Genomic DNA, 22,071 nt, shown 5'->3' on the forward strand with positions numbered 1-22,071 from the left:
GGGTTCACCAGTACAGGCTTCTCTGGTCCAACCTGAGCTCAGGGCAGGATCTGGGGCCCAAGGTAGACACGGCTGCAGCAAAAAACACCCAGGCGGAGCAAGCACCAAGGGACACCAGGCTCGCCCTGCAGGGGAGCTGGGGCCCCTCCAAGAGCACCTGTCATCACTGCCCCCCCTCTCCTTGGTCACTCATCCTTACGTCTGGTTGTTGGACTGATGCAAGGAACAGATTTATTGAAAACAAACAAACAAACAAATCCCACTATGTGTTCGCTACTCGATCAAGCAACACTGGCTACGTCCAGAATATGAGTAGGTATTTCAAAAGCACAGACGGACACTCAATATGCATTGATTTTTTTTTTTGTTTCTATTCCCCATGCCATTCCTCCATCTCTCTTTCACGCAGATGTGTGTCTTAAGTCACTTCAGTTGTATCCAACTCTTTGCAAACCTATGGATTGTAACCCTCCAGGCTTCTCTGTCCATGGGGTTCTCCAGGAGAGAATACTGAAGTAGGTTGCCATAACCTCCTCCAGGGGATCTTCCCAACCCGGGAACTGAACCTGCGTCTCTTAAGTCCCCTGCATTTGCAGGCAGATTCTTTACCACTAGCTCTGCCTGGGAAGCCCCAAAATGCACTGATTTTTAATAAAGCTGTAATTTTATAACTTCCAGGGTGAGGGTCAGGAGGAAGGGGGTTTTGCTGTACTGACCACCCCTCTCTAGATTCGTGTGTGGGTGGGTGTGTGTGGGTGTGCAGGCACATACATTCATCCGTGTGTGTATGAGTGGGCATGTGTATGTGTTTGCATGCCTGTGTGTTTGAGTGCATATGTGTATCTGTGTTTGTGTGACTGTGTGTCTGTGATTTGTTGTGTTTATATGTGGATAAACTCAAAGAAACCAGAATCTGTGTCATTAAAAGGACAAAGACAGACACATTTTACAGCCAAAAAGTCGCCAACAACATGTTGCTTTGACAACTGTTTTCCTTCAGCCTTCCAGGAAGCGTGGGGCTGTATCAGAAGCACAGCAATTAATCAGCCGCATTTCTTGGAAAGCCCCAGACACCGTGTAACCCCTGTGCCCCGCTCGCCCTCCCACAAATGTGAATCCAGTTCAGCTAGGTCAAGGTTAGCTACAGGACGTGAGAGACACTCAGAAGGCAGAATTCCTCCACGTAGTTAATTATACAGATGCATACTTATATACAGACACGTGTGTATATATAGACTGTGTATACGGGTATATACATTTTGCAAGTGCTAATTTCACTGTGGCCACTACATTTCATCCCTTTACCAACACAACACGAAAGCCACTGTGGCAAGTGCAGAGTCAAACCTCCCTCCCTGAGCCGGAACTCCTGGCGTGACGATGCCAGTAAATGAGACGGTCACGCCTGCGTGCACACACTTTGTCTGGGACGACCCCAGGGACAAAGAGTGCCGTGGCTGGGACCGTCCCACAGCCGGGCAGTGGCAAGGGGAGCACGCAGACCCACAGCTGACCTTGAGTCCTTTCTAGTCATACCTGGATGTGAATCCTCGTCTAAGACCTGGGATGGCAGAAGGACTTTTTAGGATACATGAGTTGCCCCTAAAAAATGGCAAGGCGAGGAAGCACCTATAAAGCAACAGCTCCTGGGGTGAGGGACAGGTTATGCAGGACGATGATCAAGACACACAAGGGAAGGGGCCTTCTAGATAATTTATAATTTATAGTATAATGGGTGGGATTATATATAATATATTATATATTATTTATAATATTATATATTAATTTGCAATTAATTTATAATATAAAATATATATTAATTTATAATATAATGTAATGGGTGGGTGGGAACCCCACACACCCTGCTCAGCACCCCATGAAACGCCCTCTCCAGGGTCACGCCAGGAGACAGCAGCAGCAACTTCAGATTCTCCCAACCATTGCATCAGAACCCACCATAGGGAGTCCGCGATCTTTTCCTCTACAGAGCCGGGGAGTAAACACTTCAGGCTTCACGGGCCACGTGGTTGCGTCACAACCACTCTGCCTGTGGTTGTGCGAACAGAGCCACAGACAGTATGTAAACAAGCTGACATGAACTACATCCTCCAATAAAACCCAGCGTGTGAACCCCGGTGCCTGAGCGGATCCGGCCTGCGGGCTGGGCTCAGCCAGCCCGTGCACTCGGTCAAGGATGGGCGTGCGCTCCTAAACAGGCTAGTCCCCTTTTACAGAATTCAAAGTGCGTGAACTTCTAGACTCTGCCTGACTCCCTCCTGTGATGAGGAGCTCAGACCCAGTCGTTATGTCTCAGAACTTCAGTTTTTGACTTTTTTTATATAGATTTGTCAGAAAAATACTGTTTTTCAGTTGCACCTGACTCTGTGATCCCATGAATTGCAGCACACCAGGATTCCCTGCCCTTCACTATCTCTTGACCAGTTTGCTCCAATTCATGTCCATTGAGTTGGTGATGCTATAACCATTTCATCCTCTGCTGCTCCCCTTCTGCTTTTGCTTTCAATCTTTCCCAGCATCATGGTATTAAGTATGATAATAAACAGCGCAATAAAAACAACAAGAACCACAGTAAGTTGTTCAACAGATCGGTAAATATCACATTCTTTCAGATGAGGAGACCAAGGCTCAGAAAGGTGCAGACTCCAGCCCAAGCACCCTCAGCAGGCAGGGGGCAGAGCCGGGATTCCATCCAGTCTCTGTGCCACACACAGATCAGAAGTGCTGGCAAGGCCGTGCCCTACCCTAATTATGATGGTCACGAACTCTGTGCCAGGCTACAAAGGGAGCCTTCATGAGCATGTCCCCTGGGCTCTAGAGAGTAGGTAGTAATATTATTGTCCTCAATTTATAGTGAAAACTAAAGGTTAAAAAAGGAATCCATCAAACAGAGAAACTTGTATTTAACTGGGGCCTTTAGACCTCAGTCCATCTGCTCAACCTGGATGCTACGACACTGTAGCTCCCCAGGGACAGAGGGCAGGCCATGAACGCAGGCCCTCCCCAAACTCCCATCCTGTAATCCTCGCACACGCCCGAAACCACGCATTCTCAAAGCGGGTAATATTGCCTCCAAAGGGGTAAAAATGGTTTTCAGGGAGTGGTTGAAAAGGGAGTTCAATGGTCTGGGGCCCTCCAAAGTTCAACCTACCCAACAGCATAAATAGTTAGGTGTGGCATTACAACTTCAGAGAAGGAGGCAATGAGAGGGAACAAAACACTTAAGTAAGTTCCCTTCAAGGGAGAGAATTATTTTTAAAAGGTCAAGAAATACTGCCCTGAGTGAAACATATAAACTCAATCATGTTTCTGAAAAGTAATAAATATACACACATGGGCTTCCCTGGTGGTTCAGTGGTAAAGAACTGGCCTGCCAATGCAGGAGATACAAGTTTGATCCCTGGGTTGGGAAGATCCCCTAGAGAAGGAAATGGCTACCCACTCCAGTATTCTTGCCTGGAGAATCCCATGGACAGAGGAGCCTGGCAGGCTACAGTCCACACACACTGACAGACACAAATGTACACAGTAAGAGCAGACAGTTGCAGAGTGTGTGCTCAAGGCCATAATTTTGTCAAGCACTTGCCATGTCCCAACCCTTAGATTCTCAGGATGCTTGACAAGGTATAAATGTCACCATCATCCTCTTTGTACCAATGAACAGGACAGGAAGAGGTGAGCTAACTGGCCTGAGGCTTCACTCAGGGTGCGGGGTGCCAAGGCCCGCCAGCAGCCCACACTACACCGGGGGAGTCACAGGGCATGTGCAAGCCTGCTCTAGGAACCTCCCTGCCTGGACAAATCCGCAGAGAGCTCAGGACTAAAAAGGCAGGACAGCCATCATAAGACCCCAGAACCCAGCAGCAGAGAGTGATGGTCAGGTGGGGAGCACTCAGGCGAGGGGGCCTGCCCCTTAGGTGCAGCAGGACACACCGGTCAGGAAGTGTGGATGGCATAAGCCGCCCTCCCTGGTTCAGCTAAAGGCAGAAGCTCTGGGGTTTGGACACGTGGTCACGCAGATGCAGCCGACAGAGGAGTCAGGCAGGGGCCTTGTCGGGCGCGGGCCTGGTGGGGCCGGGCTGGGCAACTCTGCCTTCTTCCCCAAGCACACAAATCAAGAATGAGTGATGGGTGGTTTTTAGTTTTCCATCACTTTCAGTAATTTTCCAATAAAATGTCCCAGCACGTAATTAGAATTAAGCAACCCCATGACCGTTTCCAGGGGGTGACCTCGATCAAGACAAGTTTTCCCAGGGAGGACCTCCCAGTGACCTTCAGGCAAAGGGTGGGACCCCCGGACTCGCCTCCTGAGGGTGATGTGGTCCGGGAGCCAGGCCACAGGCATCCACGTGGCGGCTCCAAACCCGCAGTTGGGGCGGCCGCCGGCTCTGCCCCGGCTTCAGATCCACCCGGGGGGACGAGCTGGGCGGGTCGCCTCGTGGGCACGTGTGTGCTTCCAGATGTGTGTGTGTGTGTGTAGGTGTGTGTAGAGCATGTAGGGGTGCATGTATGATTTATGGGGTGTCTGTAAGTGTGTGTGTGTGGTGTGTATAGAGTGTGGGGGGGTGTATGTATGATTTATGGGGTGTATGTGAGTGTGTGGGTGTGTGTGTGCGTGCATGCACGTGCTGAGCTCACCTCCAAGTCTCCGGGCCATGCAAAGGGACGTGGGAAAGGAGATGGGGTGGAGACAGGAGGACTTGGTCCCTGGGAACAAGGCCACCCGCAGGGCTGTGCCCTCTCTGATGACCACAAGACTCAGGCCCCGAGGGAGACAGGCCCAAACAAACTCCCAGCCTGGACACACTGCCCAGACACGCCAACAGCTAGACCAAGGCTCTCCCTGGACAGTATCTCTGGGTCCTCAAGGGCACGTTCCTAGGCGCTGAGGTGCACTCTGCCCTTTGGCTGGTTCTTGGTCCCCTCCCAGATGGGTGGAACTCTGGAGAGTCAAGCCCCCGAGTTAAGCCTCAGCACCCGCCCTCAACAGTAAGGGCCCCTCGATGGTAAGGGCCCCTCGATGGTAAGGCCCGTAATGCCCCCTCCTGGGCACCGTTACTGCCCAGCCCCCGCCGGGCCCAGCCGCCCCCTCACCTCAGGCATCAGGCCCAGGCCTCCAGCAGGCCCTTGGTTCCCTACTTGCCTCTGCCTGGAACTCTGGGCCCATCAACCTTGGCGTGAACGGCTGTTTCATGTCACTCCAGCTTCAACTCAGCTTTTCTCTTCTCAAAGGCCTTCCTGTAACCTTCCTACCTGAGAACCTGTATCATGCGACCCTTCCTCATTTCTTCAAAGCACTTAACCACTCTATGAAGTCACATTCCTGTTCACTTGATTTTTTCCCCCATCTCCTTTCTGGGAAGTATCACCCTAAAAGTAGAATCTCAGATGTGATCATTCACCATCGTGATCCCCTTGCCTCAGAACAAAGTCCAGGAGATAAGAGCGAAACAAAAAATACGTGTTGAGAAAGTAACCTAAGAGTATAATAGAGAGCCCTTAAGACTCGTGCTGCCGTGAGCTGCTGTCTTCAAAGGTCTACCTGGTCGGTTCCCAGTCACACAAATAAGTCCTGTGATTTACTCAAATTGTTTTCTGCTATTTTAAAAAAAAAAGCATAGAACAAATTTTCAAGTGATTCCCTCACCTGAAGGTGAAGTGGCCTGTGGCAGATACAGTCCAAAGCAAGAAAGAGCCTCTCAAGGAATCTCAGCGCCCGGACCCGGGGCCCACCTCCCTCATCCTCACGGTAGCCAAGTCTGTGAGCAGATCTAACGAGCACAGGACACCGGGTCCCTTCTTGCAGGGGCTGAGGACATGCATAAAATCACATACTGGCGAAACACATGGCTGGGGAGGGGATGCCGACATGCTTCCAGTGAGATCTGCAGGAGAACAATAAAATGCATTCCACCTCACACATAAGAAAGCCCCCCTGCGTGTGTGTTGTCATGGTAAGGATCGCATCCAGTAGTCAAAATCCACTGGGACAGCAGGTGGACACACAGCACAGAGGAGGGAGGGAGGGAGGGAGGAGGCTGCATGTCATGAACCAGAGAGACATGAGAAGCTCCTTCTGTGCCCTCAGTCACACCAACATCCAAGAGCTAAAGGACACAGTCCAGGACATGGTCCTTGTCCCTGGGGAGAGGGGAGGCAGGACCACCAGAGAGCATCCCCAGAATAGAAGCAGGCGGAGGCTCCCCGGCTGTGGGCACTGGTAAGCCACAAGATCGCTGAAGGCCACACCACCAGCTATATAAAGGTTGTGTCGTGGCCATGACCGAGCCCGGGGTGGAGAGGGCTCTTAATTACAGCCGCGGCTCTGGGGCTGGGCCTCCGCCCCACACTCTGCAGGAAGCCAGGCTGAGATCCAGTCCCCTGTGGACCTCAGCAGGCCACGGAGGGGCAGGAGCTGACGTCCTGACATGGAGGTGCTTCCCTGGGTGAGCCCAGGGCCAGGGGGACAGTGAGCCACGGGCCAGAGCAGACCTTAGGGGAGGTCACCGGGCAAGGCCACGGAGGTCATGATGCCAGAAACACGGCTCTGACAACACCACCATGCGTGCTTGCTGCTGCTAGTGCAGTCCTAAGTTTGCAGATCATCTCTGTCATTGATAAAATGAGGATAAAATGAGAATAAAGACTTCTTCAGCTACCATGATCTTCATCTGTCTATTGAACAAACAGCCACTGGTCACCGTGCAGGAGGAGCCAGGCCTGGACCAGGCCCTGGTAGGGTTCAATAATTAGACATCTGATAGGATTACAGAACGACAGCTTGGAAAAGCTCAGACTTGCGGGCACTGGGTGCTGAGCTGGGTGAAGAGTCGAAGGCCTGATTCCCTGTGATCCTGGCTAAGCCACTTGGCCCCTCAGTGCCATCAGCAACAGAAGAAAAACTTACTGAGGGGGTTGGGGTGAGACTTCAAAGCCATGGTTGGTTTAAAGATGGTTCCTGATATCCAAAGTTAGTGGGAAGAGCTCAGGCCCTGCAGTCAAACAGAGTGAGGTCAGACTGCCAGGTCTGCTCCCAGCCAGCAGGGCCACTTCAGGAGTGACCCGAACCAGCCACCTCACCGAGGGACCAGGAGTGGCCATGGGGTAAAAGCCAACATAAGCACATAAGCGTTGTGAATATGAACTCTGAGAAAGGACGGATGCAGAAAGTAAGCCATAAATGCAATAGAAAAAAAAAATCAGCTGGCGGCACTAAGTTATCCTATCTGCTGCTATGATTTAGGAAGCAGATTATGGGAATTCTGCTCCAAGCAGTGAGGGATGATGGCATTCTGAGGCCTGAGAAGCACAAGGATAGTTCGGGTCCACAGCTGGTCCAGGAGCAATTTGGACAAAGAGAAGCTTCCGCAGCGGCTACCCTGAAAAAGCACTGTCCAATCCCAGGCCTGGTCCTATCTCCGCGTCACCCCCTCCTCTGCTCACATGGTCACTCCCAGCTGGGCTTGCAGCCCAGAGCAGGGCAGCCACGGCCCCACACCCCAGGCTCTGCTGCCTGAGGGCCAGGGCTGCGGCACCCGGACACTGGCCCCTCACCTCCTGTGCACTGAGCTAGGACTCAGCTTCCCCTCTGTCCCGCCGAACTGCCCTGCCTCTCTCCTGTAGCCAGGCTGGCTGGAAAGCACAGGCTCTGGAAGCAGTCACATCTCAGTTCCCACCTGCAGCATCAGCATCACAGAAGACGGAGGAACCTCGTATGTAGGCTTCATACATAAAGTTAAATTTTCTAGCAGCCACAATTTTAAAAAAGTAAAAAGAACTAGGTGAAATTACTTTTAGGAATATGTTGTATTGAACCCTAAATTTCCAGAATGTGTGTGTGCTGTGTGCTTCGTCTCTCAGTTGTGTCCAACTCTCGCGACCCCGTGGGCTGTAGCCTGCCAGGTTCCTGTCCATGGGATTCTCCAGGCAAGAATACTAGAGTAGGTTGCCATTTCCTTCTCCAGGGGAAATCTTCCCGACCCAGGAATCCAACCCAGGTCTCCTGCATTGCAGGCAGACTCTTACTGACTGAACTACAAGGGAAGCCCCAAATTTCCATAATACTATCATTTAAATATGCAATTAATATAAAAATATGCATGAGATGCTTTACTCTTTTTTCATACCTCGTCTACAAAATCCAGTGGGTATGTCACTAAGGCACTTCTCAGTCTGGACCAGCCCCAGACTGGTCACTGGCCACACGTGATGGCCAGCGCGGGACCAGGGCACCAGTTTCCCCACATGCAAAATGTGAGCACTGACACCACCCCTTCCCCCCACCCCAACTGGGCTGGGTAAGAACACAGTGTGAATGTAACTCAAATATTCTCCCCAGCCTTCAAAACGTTTGGTGCTCAGAGAATAGAGGGCTCTCTGAGTGCTGTTCACCGCCCCCAACCCCGGGAAGTCAGGTTGGGGTCCTTCATCCCCGGATCTGACCTGCTGTAGGGAGCAGGTATGATTCACCCCCAACCCCACCCCCTTGCCTGTCTTTTCCAGACCCTCATCAACCTTCAACATCTAATTGTTCCTCTCTGCTCACCAACATACACACAAGGGAAACAGTTATTGTTGGCTATGATTTCAGATTTGCTGAATATGCTTAGTCTTTGCATTTGGGAGGCAGTAGATCATTGCGTGAGTTGCTTCCAACATGCACAGCACAGAATCCACTGCAGGCTGCTGCCCCTAATTTCTTTTTCAACAACATTCAGGCAGCTCCTCCTCCATCCTAGGCTCCGTTCCAGGCACTGGTACCCCTAGGAACAGCCTTTCCCTGGTGAGGATTGTATTCCATGGGTAAAGGCAGCTCTGACACAGACAAACTAACAGAAATTTCAAACGGCAGGAGGCAACCAGCATGCACAGTCTGCGGTATAATAATCTGTCACTTCCCTGCTGCCTCCAGGAGAAAAAGCTGAAGGACATCAGCTCCATCACTGCATCCTGGACACCTGGTATGTGCCTGGCAGATGACTCACTCAGTGTGTGACTGTTCAATGAATGAATGAATGGATGGATAGATGGACTGAAGTGAACCAATGCCAACTACAACGCATGGTTGGGTTGAAGTTGAATGAATGAACAGATTAGTGTGAATTCACCATGGCTGCTGAATGAATAAATGAATGAGTGGATTGAATAGACTGAAAGATCACGACACTGGAAACCCATGTTGTTACTCTATGATCTCCCAGGTCGTCAGTGAGCAACCCCTGTGGGAACAGCCCAGATTCAGACCATGAATCCCCCGCAGGTGCCCTCCCTGTGCCAAGGGGCTTCTAGCTGTTTGGATGCTGCAGGGTTCCTTGATTCAATCCACCACGTGCTTTCCACTATGTTACTGGTCCCGCTTCTGTCTTGTTTTGCTTTGTTTCTAATTGAAGCAATTGTGAAGGGATTTTGCTTCCTGAGTCTCCAGAATAGAGTGGACCCCCTCAGCCTCCAGCTGTATTTACAAACCGGATTCCCTTCAGATGACTAAGAATAACTCGAATCTTCCCTCCATTCAGGCATGTGGAGAAGCCTGCAGACGGAGAGTCCTGACTTTCTCCTGACATTTCCACAGCCGACGTGCGACGTGCTGGCGGGCTGGACCTGCATCCTTTCCCCCTGGGTCTGGTCCCTGGTGTTCCTCCCGGGTCAGACCCCTTTCCTCCAGGGAGGAGAGGCTCCACTCTCCAGTGTCAAACAGGGTCCTATGGTTCAGGCCCAGAGAGTCAGCTTGCTTTCACTCCGAGGTTACGGTGGGGACAGTCACAGGGCCTACAGGTGTCCAGTTGGACAAGTCCAGGGCTGTGGGGTCACCCTCTCCTTTCCTGGGTCCAACGCACACCTGTTCTTTCTCTGTCCTGCTCCGGTCCGCGTCATCCGGCTCCTTCGCTGGCTGCTGCAGGATGAGGTCAGCCAGCCGGGCGGGCGGGGAGTGAGGCTGGGACTCCTTTCCTGCTCCCTCTGGGTGATGGCCAAGCGGACAGCCGCAATCCTCCCCAAGACAGGAGACCAGAGCTCGTGATGCGCAGGCCCTCCCCACCCAGAGACCCTGGCTCCCTGCCGTCCCCGCTCCCGCCGCTGGTTCCCAGCACCTCCCTCTCCCTCCCTGACCTCAGTCTCCTCCAAACAGAACCTCATCAGCATCTCTTCTGTCCACACTGGTCACTGCCGGACCCTGACACACAAATCTGCCAAGAACAGAATTAACACCAAGAGCAAGCAGAGCAACAGGAGAGTAAGAGGGCCTGGTCTCCGCTCGGGGCTGCCAGACCGCTGGCCTGTACATCCTGGTGATGTCCATGTGCCTTACTCTTTAAGCAAGTTAGAACAGGGTTTGCTGTTACCTGTGATCATTGTCCCTGACTCAGACCTAGGGTCAGCGGTGGTGAAATCTGTGTTCTAGGGGCACAGGGGGATGAGGCAGAGGCTGACGGCCCAGATTCTGTGCCCACACTGACATTTTGTTAACTGGGCAACACGATCCAGTGACCTGACCTCTCCAGGGTTGTCTGAACCATTCCCAAAACCATGCCCTGGGAGGGGGAACCTCTTCAAAATCTAGATTCTGCTCTGCCAGATGAAGAACTACTTTGAACCCAGACTTCCAGGATGAAGAAATGCCAGAGTGGGGGGTCAGCTGGGTGCTCACAGACCCTGAGGCACCAGGCTGGATGACTTCTCCTTGGCTGGACCTGGGTCCCAGCGCCCACCTCTTGTCAGCCGGTATTTCTGGCCATATGCACCTAGATCAAGTCTTCACCTGGCCTTGCCTGAGCGGTTCATCCTCCCTTCCTCCTCTTCCCCACGTGGTCCCAGCACCTCTCTGGACTGCTGCTGAAGGCCCCGCAAGCCTTGCAGCTGTGCCCCCCGGGATCTCAGCATTCTGCAAGAAGGGGAGCATCTGTATCTTAGGAGGCTGTAAGGAGGGTCAAATGAAGTCCCTATGGAAGTCCACAGCCAGTGAATTGCACATTATGGAGCAGGTGAGTGTCCCTTAACACTCTGGGCATCCCTTTCCTCATCTGTAAAACGGGCCTGGGCATCCAGCTCCAACACCATTCTCTGAAGTTGCCCAGCCGTCTTGTGAGGGGGCTTGCTATCCGGCCAGCATTACTTTCTGCGCAAAGATCTGACCATGTCACATCCTGCCCAGAACCCTCAATGCCTCCCCATGCACACAAGGCTGTCCTTTATTCAGGCCTTGACAATCACACAAAGCCACCAGCCCCCATTCTGCTCCTTTCCTCCAGTCATTATAGTTCATTGACTAAACTCTGCCAACTCATCCTGAAGCTCGTGCTTTCTTTTAAACTCTCTAAGCGCTACCTCCTCCAGGAAGCCCTCCCTCATTCTCAAGGTCACCATCCACCAAAACCACAGCAGGACCTCACCCACCACATTCCTTTTTTTGGTGTCTTTACCAACATCTAGATGAGGCTCAGACTTCATTTTCTTGGGCTCCAAAATCACTGCAGATGGTGACTGCAGACATGAAATTAAAAGACGCTTACTCCTTGGAAGAAAAGCTATGACAAACCTAGACAGCATATTAAAAAGTAGAGACATTACTTTGCTAACAAAGGTCCATATAGTCAAAGCTATGGTTTTCCCAGTAGTCATATGTGGATGTGAGAGTTGGACCATAAAGAAGGCTGAGCACCAAAGAATTGATGCTTTCAAACTGTGGTGCTAGAGAAGACTCTTGAGAATGCCTTGGACTACAAGGAGATCCAACCAGTCAATCCTAAAGGAAATCAATCCTAAATATTCCTTGGAAGGACTGATGCTGAAGTTCCAATACTTTGGCCACCTGATGTGAAAAGTCAACTCATCAGAAAAGACCCTGATGCTGAGAAAGACTGAAGGCAGCAGGAGAAGGGTATGACAAGATGAGATGGTTGGATTGCATCACTGACTCAATGGACATGAGTTTGAGCAAGCTCTGGGAGATAGTGGAAGACAGGGGATCCTGGCGTGCTGCAGTCCATGGGGTCACAAAGAGTCGGACAGGACTTAGAGACTGAACAACACAGATGAGGAAAGCCCTGACGGCAGGGGCTGTGTCTTATCTTTTCCTATAGGCCCAGAAATCAGCACGAGGCTACACAAAAAAAAGATTCCCTGTAAGTATCTGTGAATAAATAAGTAGCAATTAAGAGAGTCAACATAGAGAAAAAGCCACAGAGTGCTAAAGAAACAGAGAGCAGCATCAAGTCTCAGACGAGGCTGAGCTGCAAGGCCGGCTCATCCCTGGGACCAGGTCCCTGCAGCTCCAGCCAGCTGTTCCCACTGTCAGTCCCTCCTCCACTGCCCCAGCCTCCTGCCCCTGTCTAGGTGGGACCCTAGGGGCTCCCGGACCCAGGGCTCAGTCCCCCAGAGAAGTCAGTAAGACAGAGGCTGACGCTGCTCCCTGCCCCCACCTGGGCCCTGGAGGGGGAAGTTACCAGCAAGGAAGGAAGGTCACCCCAGTGAAGCAGGCACAGGCTGAAGCAGGGGAAAGGTTGGCAAGGGAGAAACCCACTCCAGCCCCTCCTGTCCTGGAGAGGGGGCTGGCCTCAGGATGACCCCACTAGAATCTTGAGGTCAGCCGCCCAGGTCAGAGCCCTAGGGGCCACTGGCTCTCTGCCCACTTGTTCCCCCCACCCCACTCCACCCACATACTCTTCCCTCTCTCATCCCCCCAGACCCAGCCACAGTCAAGATTCCAGACAAATAACTCAGAGGCCTCGGGTGATCTCAGAGAGCAACAGGTCCAGAGCCCCTGGCTTCTGGGACCAGCAGCGGCCATCATCTTGAAGTGGCTGCCTCGGGCTTGCCCGGGACAGTTCCTGAAGGCGGTCTGTGCCCCGTTCTTCCATGATCTTTCACTGTGACACCTCAGGAGAGGGGCAGGACCTGACATCTCTCACCTCTGAGAGCAGGTGCTTGGGCAAGGCCTCTGCAAGCACTTGCTCTGACTCAGGGGCCCTGAGAAGCCACTGCATGGTCCCCAGGGCAGACATGAAGCTGGAACCAAAGACATGTAACCAAACTCTGAGGCTGGGCGGGGTTTAGGACCCAGCCCTCCTGAATTTTCTTTCCCTGGATTCGAGGCCCGAGGTGCAGGGCCCAGGGGACCCTGGGGATGGGTGTGCACCCTCGGGGTGGGTGCGCATGTGTTTCCTGGCAGCCACCGGGTGTCCTCCGGCCCGCCTCTGCCTGGAAGCCGGGTCTCCCCCAACCCCCGCCCTGCCCGCCCCGAGCACAGCCCTCACTCACTCTCGCACAGGCGCCGCCGCAGCTTGCCCCGGATCTTGTCGATGGCGTCGAAGTCGGACACGTGGAAGACGTGCGCCGCCGTGGGCTCGGAGGCGATCTCCTCCAGCTCCTCGCGTAGTGCCTCGCCCACGCCCACGGCGAAGATGCGGATGCCGGCGCGGCGCGCGGCCATGGCGGCAGGCAGCACCAGGTCCTGGCTGCGGCCGTCGGTCAGCAGGATGGCCACCTGCTTGAAGGCGCGGTCCCCGGGGCGGCCGCCGGCGCGCGGCGTGAAGCTGTGGCGCGTGATGAAGCGCAGAGCATCGCCCGTGTGCGTGTGGCCGCCGTGGTAGGCCAGCTGCCGGGCCGCCGCGCGAACCGCGGCCCGCGAGCCGAAGCGGCCCAGCTCGAAGGCCGTAGCCGGGCGATCGCTGTAGCGCACCACGCCCACCCGCGTGCGCTCCGGGCCCACCTCGAACGTGTCCACCAGGTTGGCCACCCACTGCCGGACCTTCTCGAAGTTCTCCTTGCCCACGCTCGAGGAGGAGTCCAGCAGAAACACCAAGTCGTAGTGGACAGTTTTGCAACCTACAGGGGAGACGGGAAAGGCTGGGTCCTTGGGGGGAGGCTGGGGGCGTGGTCATCCGGGTCCCCCAGATCTGCCTCCAGACCCCGCCTGCTCCGCTTGGTGAGGGGGGGTGGAGGGGAGGGAGGGGGGCTGGGCTGCCGCCTTAAAGCCCCGACCTCGGTTCCCTAAAGGCCATGTGATGGGGAGTCTCCCCAAGATTTCTGTGAAGTTCACCTTACTACATATATAGTTAATATGTGCTAAAGATACAGTGAATAACACATATAATTATATACTATAGATAATTATATAGTTTATATGTATTTATATAAGTGAATAACATAATTATATATATTATATATTATGTACCGTATATAAGTATATATGATTATATATAGGTTACAGATATATTCATGTAAGTGAATAACAGTCATGTAACACTACTGACAACTGTTGTCACTTTCGTTAACTCCTACTATGTTGGTTCAAAAGTGACTTCATTGTCTTTCCAATCTGCAAAAGGCAATCCAAAAAATCTTCAAACACTTCTATTTCCATCTGGGCAGAGATAACCACTGCTAACCCACAGTGTATTTATTTATGCCGTTGGCAGAAGTGGGCCTGTACCCATGGCACTGATATATAAGCTGGTTCCCAGCATCCAGTGATACGCCAGGAGCCCATTTCCAGTGTGATAATGCTGGTTTCCATGGCTGCAGAGATTCCGCTGCAGGGATGAACATAATTTATTTAGCCAGTCCTCTCCTGTCTGATAGTTAAACAGTTCACAGTGTCTCACTATTAGAAATCATATAAAATGGATTGCATTCATATATTTTAGAAAGTCTACAGTGCTTTATAAAAATATGCTCATATTTTTACAAATATAAACTTTATATAAGCTATATGACACTTTTGATTAAATAAAATGCGGCACTATAGTTTATTTCTGATGCACAGGGCAGCCCTGTGTGGAGAGCATGCTGGTCCCCATTTTACAGTTAGATAATAGGAGGAAAAGTGTTTTCTAAACTTCAAAGTGCTGCCCAAGTAGACAGGGGAATCATCAAAATGCCCCTCCCTCGATTTTTCCAGAATCTGAGTCTTGGCTATGACAACAGGAGCAGCGGATAAGGCTTCTGGAAACACCTGGCACAGACAGTTGATCAGTGAAAATAAAATTTTTTTCAAAAAGAGAGATCTCACTTTGTTAGAACGTCCAGTTGGCAAAAGTAAAAAATATTACTGTGGTGGCCAGTGAGGATATAAGGAGAATCCCTTTGTGGGCTCAAGAAGTGACTCGGGTTTGTCACCCCCATCATCAGAGTCCTAAAAGCCTTGTATCTTTGAATCTACCAATTCCAGATTCAGTGATTTACTCGAAGAAAACCAGCAGATACATAGAAGGGCAAAAGTAAAACTGTAAGGAAGTTCATGGCAGCATTGCCAAGCAAAATCCCGGAGCCTGCCTTCATGGGTACGCATAAGGACCCATAATATTCTTCCTGCATCATTCAATGGAATGCCAGGAGGCCACCACAGTGATGGCCATATTTACCAACGTGGATACACCTTCCACTCTATCATCTATCATTAGCTATGCAAAGCACATGTCTGTGTGTGTGTGTGTGTGTGAGTGTGTATGTGTATACAACTGTGTACTGACGAGAAAAGCTACAAAAAGAATCATTGTTTCTTTCTGGCAAGCAGAGCCATGAGTGAATTGTATTACTTTGTAGTACTGATCTTGTGTTTACACACAATGCATTAAGTTCAAAAAACAAAAATAATAAAGCTAGGTATATTTACACACACACACACACACACACACATACACACACACATGCATATGTCCTCATCCCACCCTGCTCCAGTGCTCCCCTTGAATTTTCCATGTCTACCTTCCCCTCTAGTTTTTTAAAATCCAAGTCCATTTGGCTGAGAAGCCTAGGTGAACCCCTGCCTTCACAGAACGGATCCCCTAACAAGATAAGAGCTTTCAAAGTGTGTTTGCCAAGATGTGTGGACTCAGAGAAAACTCCTGGGGAGTTTTTCCCCTGGACACAAAGGTCATCCTTTTACCTTTGGGACAGTGATGTCCCAGCCTGATCAGGGTGATTGCTGCCCATGGCTCTAACCCTTGAGGTGATGTGGTTGTAGGCGGCAGAAGGTTCATTTGTGTGGGAGGCCTCATCAAGGGGCCACTTTCTCCTGGAGCTCAGGGCACAGGTGAGGTTGCGGGCAGGTGAGAATGAAGAGCAGTGTGGCAGGAGGGGCCCTGGCTTCTGGCCTTGGTCCTGCCACCCACAGGGGCCCTGTGACCCCACAGACTGCTTTCTACTCGATGAAATGGGGGCGGAGACAGAAGGTCCTTGAGCCTTCCCGCTTCTGAATTTGATAATCCTGGTGCCAACTGGGCACTTGTGGCTGCCACAGGGGGCACAGAAATCTCCTTGGAAGGCCTGTGTTCCTCACATGGAAAACAGGATGTCCACACTCATCACTGTCTTTCTAGCTACCCCAGCTTTGTGAGTTGCAGGCAGAATAGACCATTGTAAAGTGATGGAGAAATGCAAGCCTTCGGAGTTTGTCGTTTTTGTTTTTCCTCTTCTTTGGAGGACCCAGATAAACAGCATGACTCTAGCTCAGCCCTTCCCGTTCCTTCAACCTCATGGGGCGGGGGTGGGGCGAGCGGGGGCCTCTCTTTTTTTTCCAACATTTTAAAAAATCAAAGTATAGTTTATTTATAATATTGTGTTAGTTTCAGGGGTTATAGCAAAGTGATCTGCTTATAAATATTTATGTATCGATGTATAGTCTTTTTAAAAATTCTTTTCCATTATAAATCACTATAAGATATTGAATATAGTCCCCTGGACTGCACAGTAAACCCTTTCAGTTTACATAGTTTTTATCCAATACTGTGCACCTGTTGCCTCAGTTCCTTATCTGTAAAATGGGTCACCCAGCCATCTAGCAACAGTTCTCTCCCTGAGACCAGGTCCAGCTGTGTACCATGGACCCAGCATGCGGGCTTGGGTGCCGTGATAGACCAACCCTCTCCCATCCCAGACTCCTTTCTCAGATCCCCCACAGACCGTGACTCCTCCCAGAAGGCCCTCAGACAGGTGGGCAAACCGTCCCATCACTTCTCACCCCTCCCGTCTGGGCTGTCTCTGCTCCCATAACTTCCCCACTTTCTGGCCGCTCACTGTCCTGGCCGCCTCTTCAGGCTGGACTCCAGGGTGCCCCTCGGGCTGTGGCCCAAGGTCCTCCCAAGAACCAGACGAGGCAGCAGGGCACTAAGCCCACTGCTGTCCCCACACCAGGTATGCGGTCAACAGACACACGCTCAACACGTTGTGTGATCGACTGCAGACGTGTGTTCACTCTCACACATGTGCACACGCCCCAGCAGCACGGCTGATTATGACTCACACTGGCTGGGGGACAGTGGACACCACACCTGGGATGACCCACGCTCTCACACACACCGGTACTAGCTCACCCCCAGCCCACACCCACACACGCATGGACACACACCCACTGCTCTGTATTCAGCCTACGGCCCCACCTGCCCTCTGGGCCTGACAGCCGCAGTCCCCACTCCAAAGCAGCAGCATCCACAGGAGGCAGGCCACGATGCTCCCTCGCAGGCGGCCCATGGCTCTCTCTTGCTTGGGAACAAGCGTTTCTTGGCCAGAAAGAGACACCATGAGGGTCTACTGGAACATGTCCTGGGTGGAGAAAGAACACCTTTAAAGGAGGGCCCTTGAGCTGAGAAGCTGCAGCAGTAACCTCTGGACCCCCTGATGGGAAGAATTCCCCAGACCCAGCCTCCCAACCCTCTTCACTGTTGAGACTCAACTTTTCACACAGCCAAAGGTATGACTTTCTAAGAGCAAAGCTCAGTGTTACCTCCGGATCCCTGATTCATCCATCCCTGCAGTCCCCATCCATCCATTAACAGATGCAAATTAATTAAGAACCTGCAGGCCTCATGTTATCTGCTCCCTAAGGCTATGACCTGTGACACTAACATCATTATTCTGACCTTATTTTCTACTTTTAGACATTAATAGGCTGCTTTATTTGTTTAGCATGTCACAAGAGAACATCTCTTTGCCCATATTCAGTTATTTTCTTGCAATAGATTTGTAGGAAAATACCTGGGGCATCCTATGGGTTTTGAAAGGACCCTGGTATGAAGTGTCAAACTGCTTTGCAAAAAGGTTGCACTATTTTCGCTGCCTCCAGCAGTGTAGGAGTGTGTGGGGGTGCCCCCTCACTACGTACGTGGCCACACAGAGTGGCACCATTCCTTTGATTTTTGCTAACTCAACATCCCTTCTTGCTTTCAACGCATTTCTTTGATCCATTGAGGTTTATTAGCTAAATTATTTCCCATTTTGAGTATTTTATTTTCATGTGGATGACCATTTCAAAAACTGTTTGTCATTGCTAATGCCAAGATCCAGGAAAAGGAAACTGCTTATAGAGGTTACCATTGATTTATTCATTCACAAATATTTGCCAGTGGCCCTCATGTGCCAGGTTCTGAGGGCAGGCAGATGAATGTCACCAAATCCATACTCACTGACACCTGGGAGACAGGTAAGACACAGGCCAGGGCAAGGTAGGCTCAATGACACTGATAGAGGGAAGGGGGATGGTTATGGGGGCTCAGGAACAGGAGGGGGACAGTCCTGTGACCATTTCAGGAGAAGGTGAGATGATAGTTACCATGTGTAAGAAACCCTAAAAACTCACAAAAAGCCATTAGAACCAACAAACAAATTCAGCAAAGTTGCAGAATAAAAAAATCAGCATTCAAAAGTCTGCTGCACTTCTGTCCAGCAGCAATGAACAATCCATAGAGAAATTAAGAAAAACAATTTGATTTACAATAGCATCAAAAAATAGCATAAAATTCTTAGGAATAAACTGAACCAAGGAAGTGCAAGACTTGTACACTGAAAACCGCAAGTCACTGCTGAACGAAATTAAAGAAAGGCCTAAACATGCAGTGAGACATCTGTTATTGCTTTATGGTTATAGGGTTTTTGTCCAGGGTGATGAAAATGTTCCAGAAATAGTGCTGATGTTTATACAATATCTGAATGAAGCTGATGCTACTGAGTCACACACTTAAAATGGTAAATGTTATGTTATATACTTTTTATTACAATAAACCTAATAAATGATGTCCATATCCTTATCTCTGTGAATATTTTATGCTACATGGCAAGGAAGAATGAAAATTACAGGTGGAATTAAGATTGCAAATCATGACTTGCTTGGTGGGCCAGTAGTTAAGAATTTGTCTTCCAACGCCGGGGACGTGGATTCAATCCCTGGTTGGGGAACGAAGATCCCACATGCCACAGGGCAGCTAAACCCATGTGCCACAACTGCTGAGCCCACACGCCTAGCTAGAGAGCCTGTGCACTGCAACTGGAGAAGCCTACACACTGCAGCGGAGACCCAGCACAGCCAAGAAATACATAAGGAAATGGAAAAAGAGAAAAAGAATAAGTTAATGCTAAAAAAAAAAAAAAAAATACATAGCTAATCGCCTGACCTTAAAATATGGAGATTAATCTGGGTGGGCTCCACGTAATCACAAGGGTCCTTACAAAAGGAAGAATCTGGGTCAGAACACAGGGAGATAGCAACCTGAGAAAGACTTGCTCACTCAGCCATTGTTGGCTCTGAAGACAGAGGAAGGGGCCACGAGCCAAGGAATGCAGGTGACCTCTGGAAGCTGGAAGAGGCAAGGAATGAATTCTCCCCTATGGACTTCGAAGGGGACAGCCCTGCCAACCCCTTGATTTTAGTCCAGTGAGACCCATTTTGGAATTCTGATCTTGAGCACTTTAAGATAATAAATCTGCATTGCTTAAATTGTTTTATGATTTGTCACAGCATCCACAGGACACTGAATGCAGATGACCGTTTAGGGGAATAGAGGAGCCAGTGGATCCTGGGGCGTGCTGAGTGGTCCCTCCTGGCAACCTCCCACCCTCCCTTTCTCTTCACCTACCACCTACAAATGTTTGTCCAGGCCCTTTTCCCTGGACTAAATCATGTCCCCCCAAATTCATGTGTTGAAACCTCAATCCCAAGTGTGATGGTGTTTAGAAGTGGGGTCTCTTGGAAGGTGTGTGCGTGTGGTAGTTGCTCAATCGTGTCCGACTCTTTGGAACCCTATAGACTGCAGCCCACCAGGCTCCTCTGACCATGGAATTCTCCAAGCAAGAATACTGGAGTGGGTTGCCATGCCCTCCTCCAGGGGATCTTCCCAACCCAGGTCTCCTGCACTGCAGGCAGATTCTTTACAGTCTGAGCCACCTGGGAAGCCCCTTTTGGGAAGATACTTAGGTTTAGATGAGGTCATGAGGTTGTGTTCCCCACGATAAATTAGTGTCCTTATAAGAAGAAATCTCAGGAGCGGCTCTCTCTAGTGAGGGTGGACTGGTTGGCCTGACTGTGAAATAGGCAGCAGATTCTGTAACAACCCAGGAGCATCCCCACACCTGGGCTGAGGACCACCTGACCCCACATCCCAGGCCGCAGGTCAGCACGCTCAGCCCTCTCACAGCTCCATCACCCGCCAGCGCCACTAAGAGAAAAACAGCTTCCGTGGGTTCCAGTGCAGGCGGGGGCAGACCTCGCCGGGAGGTCAGGAGGGCGGAGCCTCAACCCAGAGTGCCTGGTGGTGCGAATCCGCGTCGGTCACCAGCTCTGCAATCTCAGAGAGTGACCCAACCTCTCTGCATCTTAGCATCCTCACTGAGGAGTGAGATACTCACAGAACCCACCTTACCGGGTTGCTACAAGGGGATTAAATAAGAAAACTGCAAGTAAGGGCTTCCCAGGTGGTCCAGTGGTTAGGAATCCAGCTGCCAATGCAGGGGACACGGGTTTGATCCCTGCTCCGGGAAAATCCCACATGCTGCGAGGCAACTGAGCCCATGTGCACAGCTACTGAGCCAGCACCCTAGAGCCGGAGAGCCACAACTGCTGGTCCCATGCACCTAGAGCCTGTGCTCTGCAACAGGAGAAGCCACTGCAATGAGAAGCCAGCCCACCGCAGCTAGTGAGTAGCCCCCACTCACTGCAACTAGAGAAAGCTGGTGCACAGTGACAAAGACTCAGTGAAAGCAAAAATAAACAAATAAATCTTAAAAAAGAAAGCTGCAAATAAAGCCTTAGTGCAACCTTAAGGCCATGTCAGTAACAGAAGCCAGGGCAGGGACTCCAACCATACCTGCTTCTTCAGCCCATCACCATCCAAGGGTCCCTGTGTGTGTGTGCATGCTACATCACTTCAGTCGTGTCCGACTCTTTGCAACCCTACAGACTGTAGCCCTCCAGGTTCCACTGTCCATGGGATTCTCCAGGAAAGAATACTAGAGTGGGTTGCCATGCCCTCCTCCTGGGGATCTTCCCGACTCAGGGACTGAACTGAACCTGTCTTTCTTATGTCTACCTGCATTGGCAAGTGCGTTCTTTACCACTAGCGCCACCTGGGAAGCCCAAGGGTCCCTGTACCTGGGTAAAACCCAGCATTGCTATAGAGCCTCCACGCTGTATATATCACAGGTACCATCTCTAGAACAGCCCCACGGTGTGGACACCTGCATCTCCCATTCACAGGCCAGCAAGCCGCGGCTGACAAGCAGGGAGATGCCCCCAGCACACCCAGTTGGCGAAGGGTAGAGCTGCATGTGAAAGCAGGTCCACCGGACTCAGAAATAACTACTCCTTACAGCAAGCTCCCCCAGGGCCAGTCTGTGCCGACCTCTGTCCCAGTGAATATGTGAGTTAAAAATTCACAGGCTGGGGAAACGTGTGTGCTGCAAGCCAGGCCCCTTTTAGCAACGTCTTCTCTGCAAGGCAGTACTATTAGCCCCACCCTCCTGAAGATGAACCTGGGATCAGGGAGCACAGACAATTCCTCTAGGCACCCAGGCCAGTAAAGTCAGAGCTGGACCTGCCATCAGGCCTGAATGACCAAAGTCCACACTCTCCAACACTCACCTTTTTAACATATATCACATGCTTACTAATTGCCAAGAGTCATTCCCAGGACTTGATACATAATAAGTCATTTAATCTGAAAGGCAAGTATCATGAGACCCATTTTACAGATTAAGAAACTGAGGCACAAAGGACTCAGGAACCTGCCCCTGACACACACCCAGTAGCCAGGATTCAGTCCCAGGCAATCTCAGGGCCATGGGTGTAAT

The 22,071-nt window shown here is 51.1% G+C and overlaps 1 protein-coding gene across 1 annotated transcript in view; it reads right to left on the reverse strand.

Annotated features, from left to right (window-relative positions):
* The window catches only part of COL22A1 (collagen type XXII alpha 1 chain), a 219,550-nt gene that overhangs the window by 181,651 nt on the left and 15,828 nt on the right, over positions 1–22,071 (reverse strand). Inside the window, exons 2-3 of the mRNA XM_081502987.1 lie at positions 17,394–17,556; positions 13,273–13,839 (exon numbers count right to left, since the gene is read on the reverse strand). Of these exons, the coding sequence (XP_081359113.1) occupies positions 13,273–13,839; positions 17,394–17,535 (709 nt within the window). The 5' untranslated portion in view covers positions 17,536–17,556. The remainder of the gene's footprint in view (positions 1–13,272; positions 13,840–17,393; positions 17,557–22,071) is intronic.

This window comes from Giraffa tippelskirchi, chromosome 6 (assembly GCF_054371585.1).
Source record: "Giraffa tippelskirchi isolate mGirTip1 chromosome 6, T2T-mGirTip1v1.2.pri, whole genome shotgun sequence".
Taxonomy (NCBI): Eukaryota; Metazoa; Chordata; class Mammalia; order Artiodactyla; family Giraffidae; genus Giraffa; species Giraffa tippelskirchi.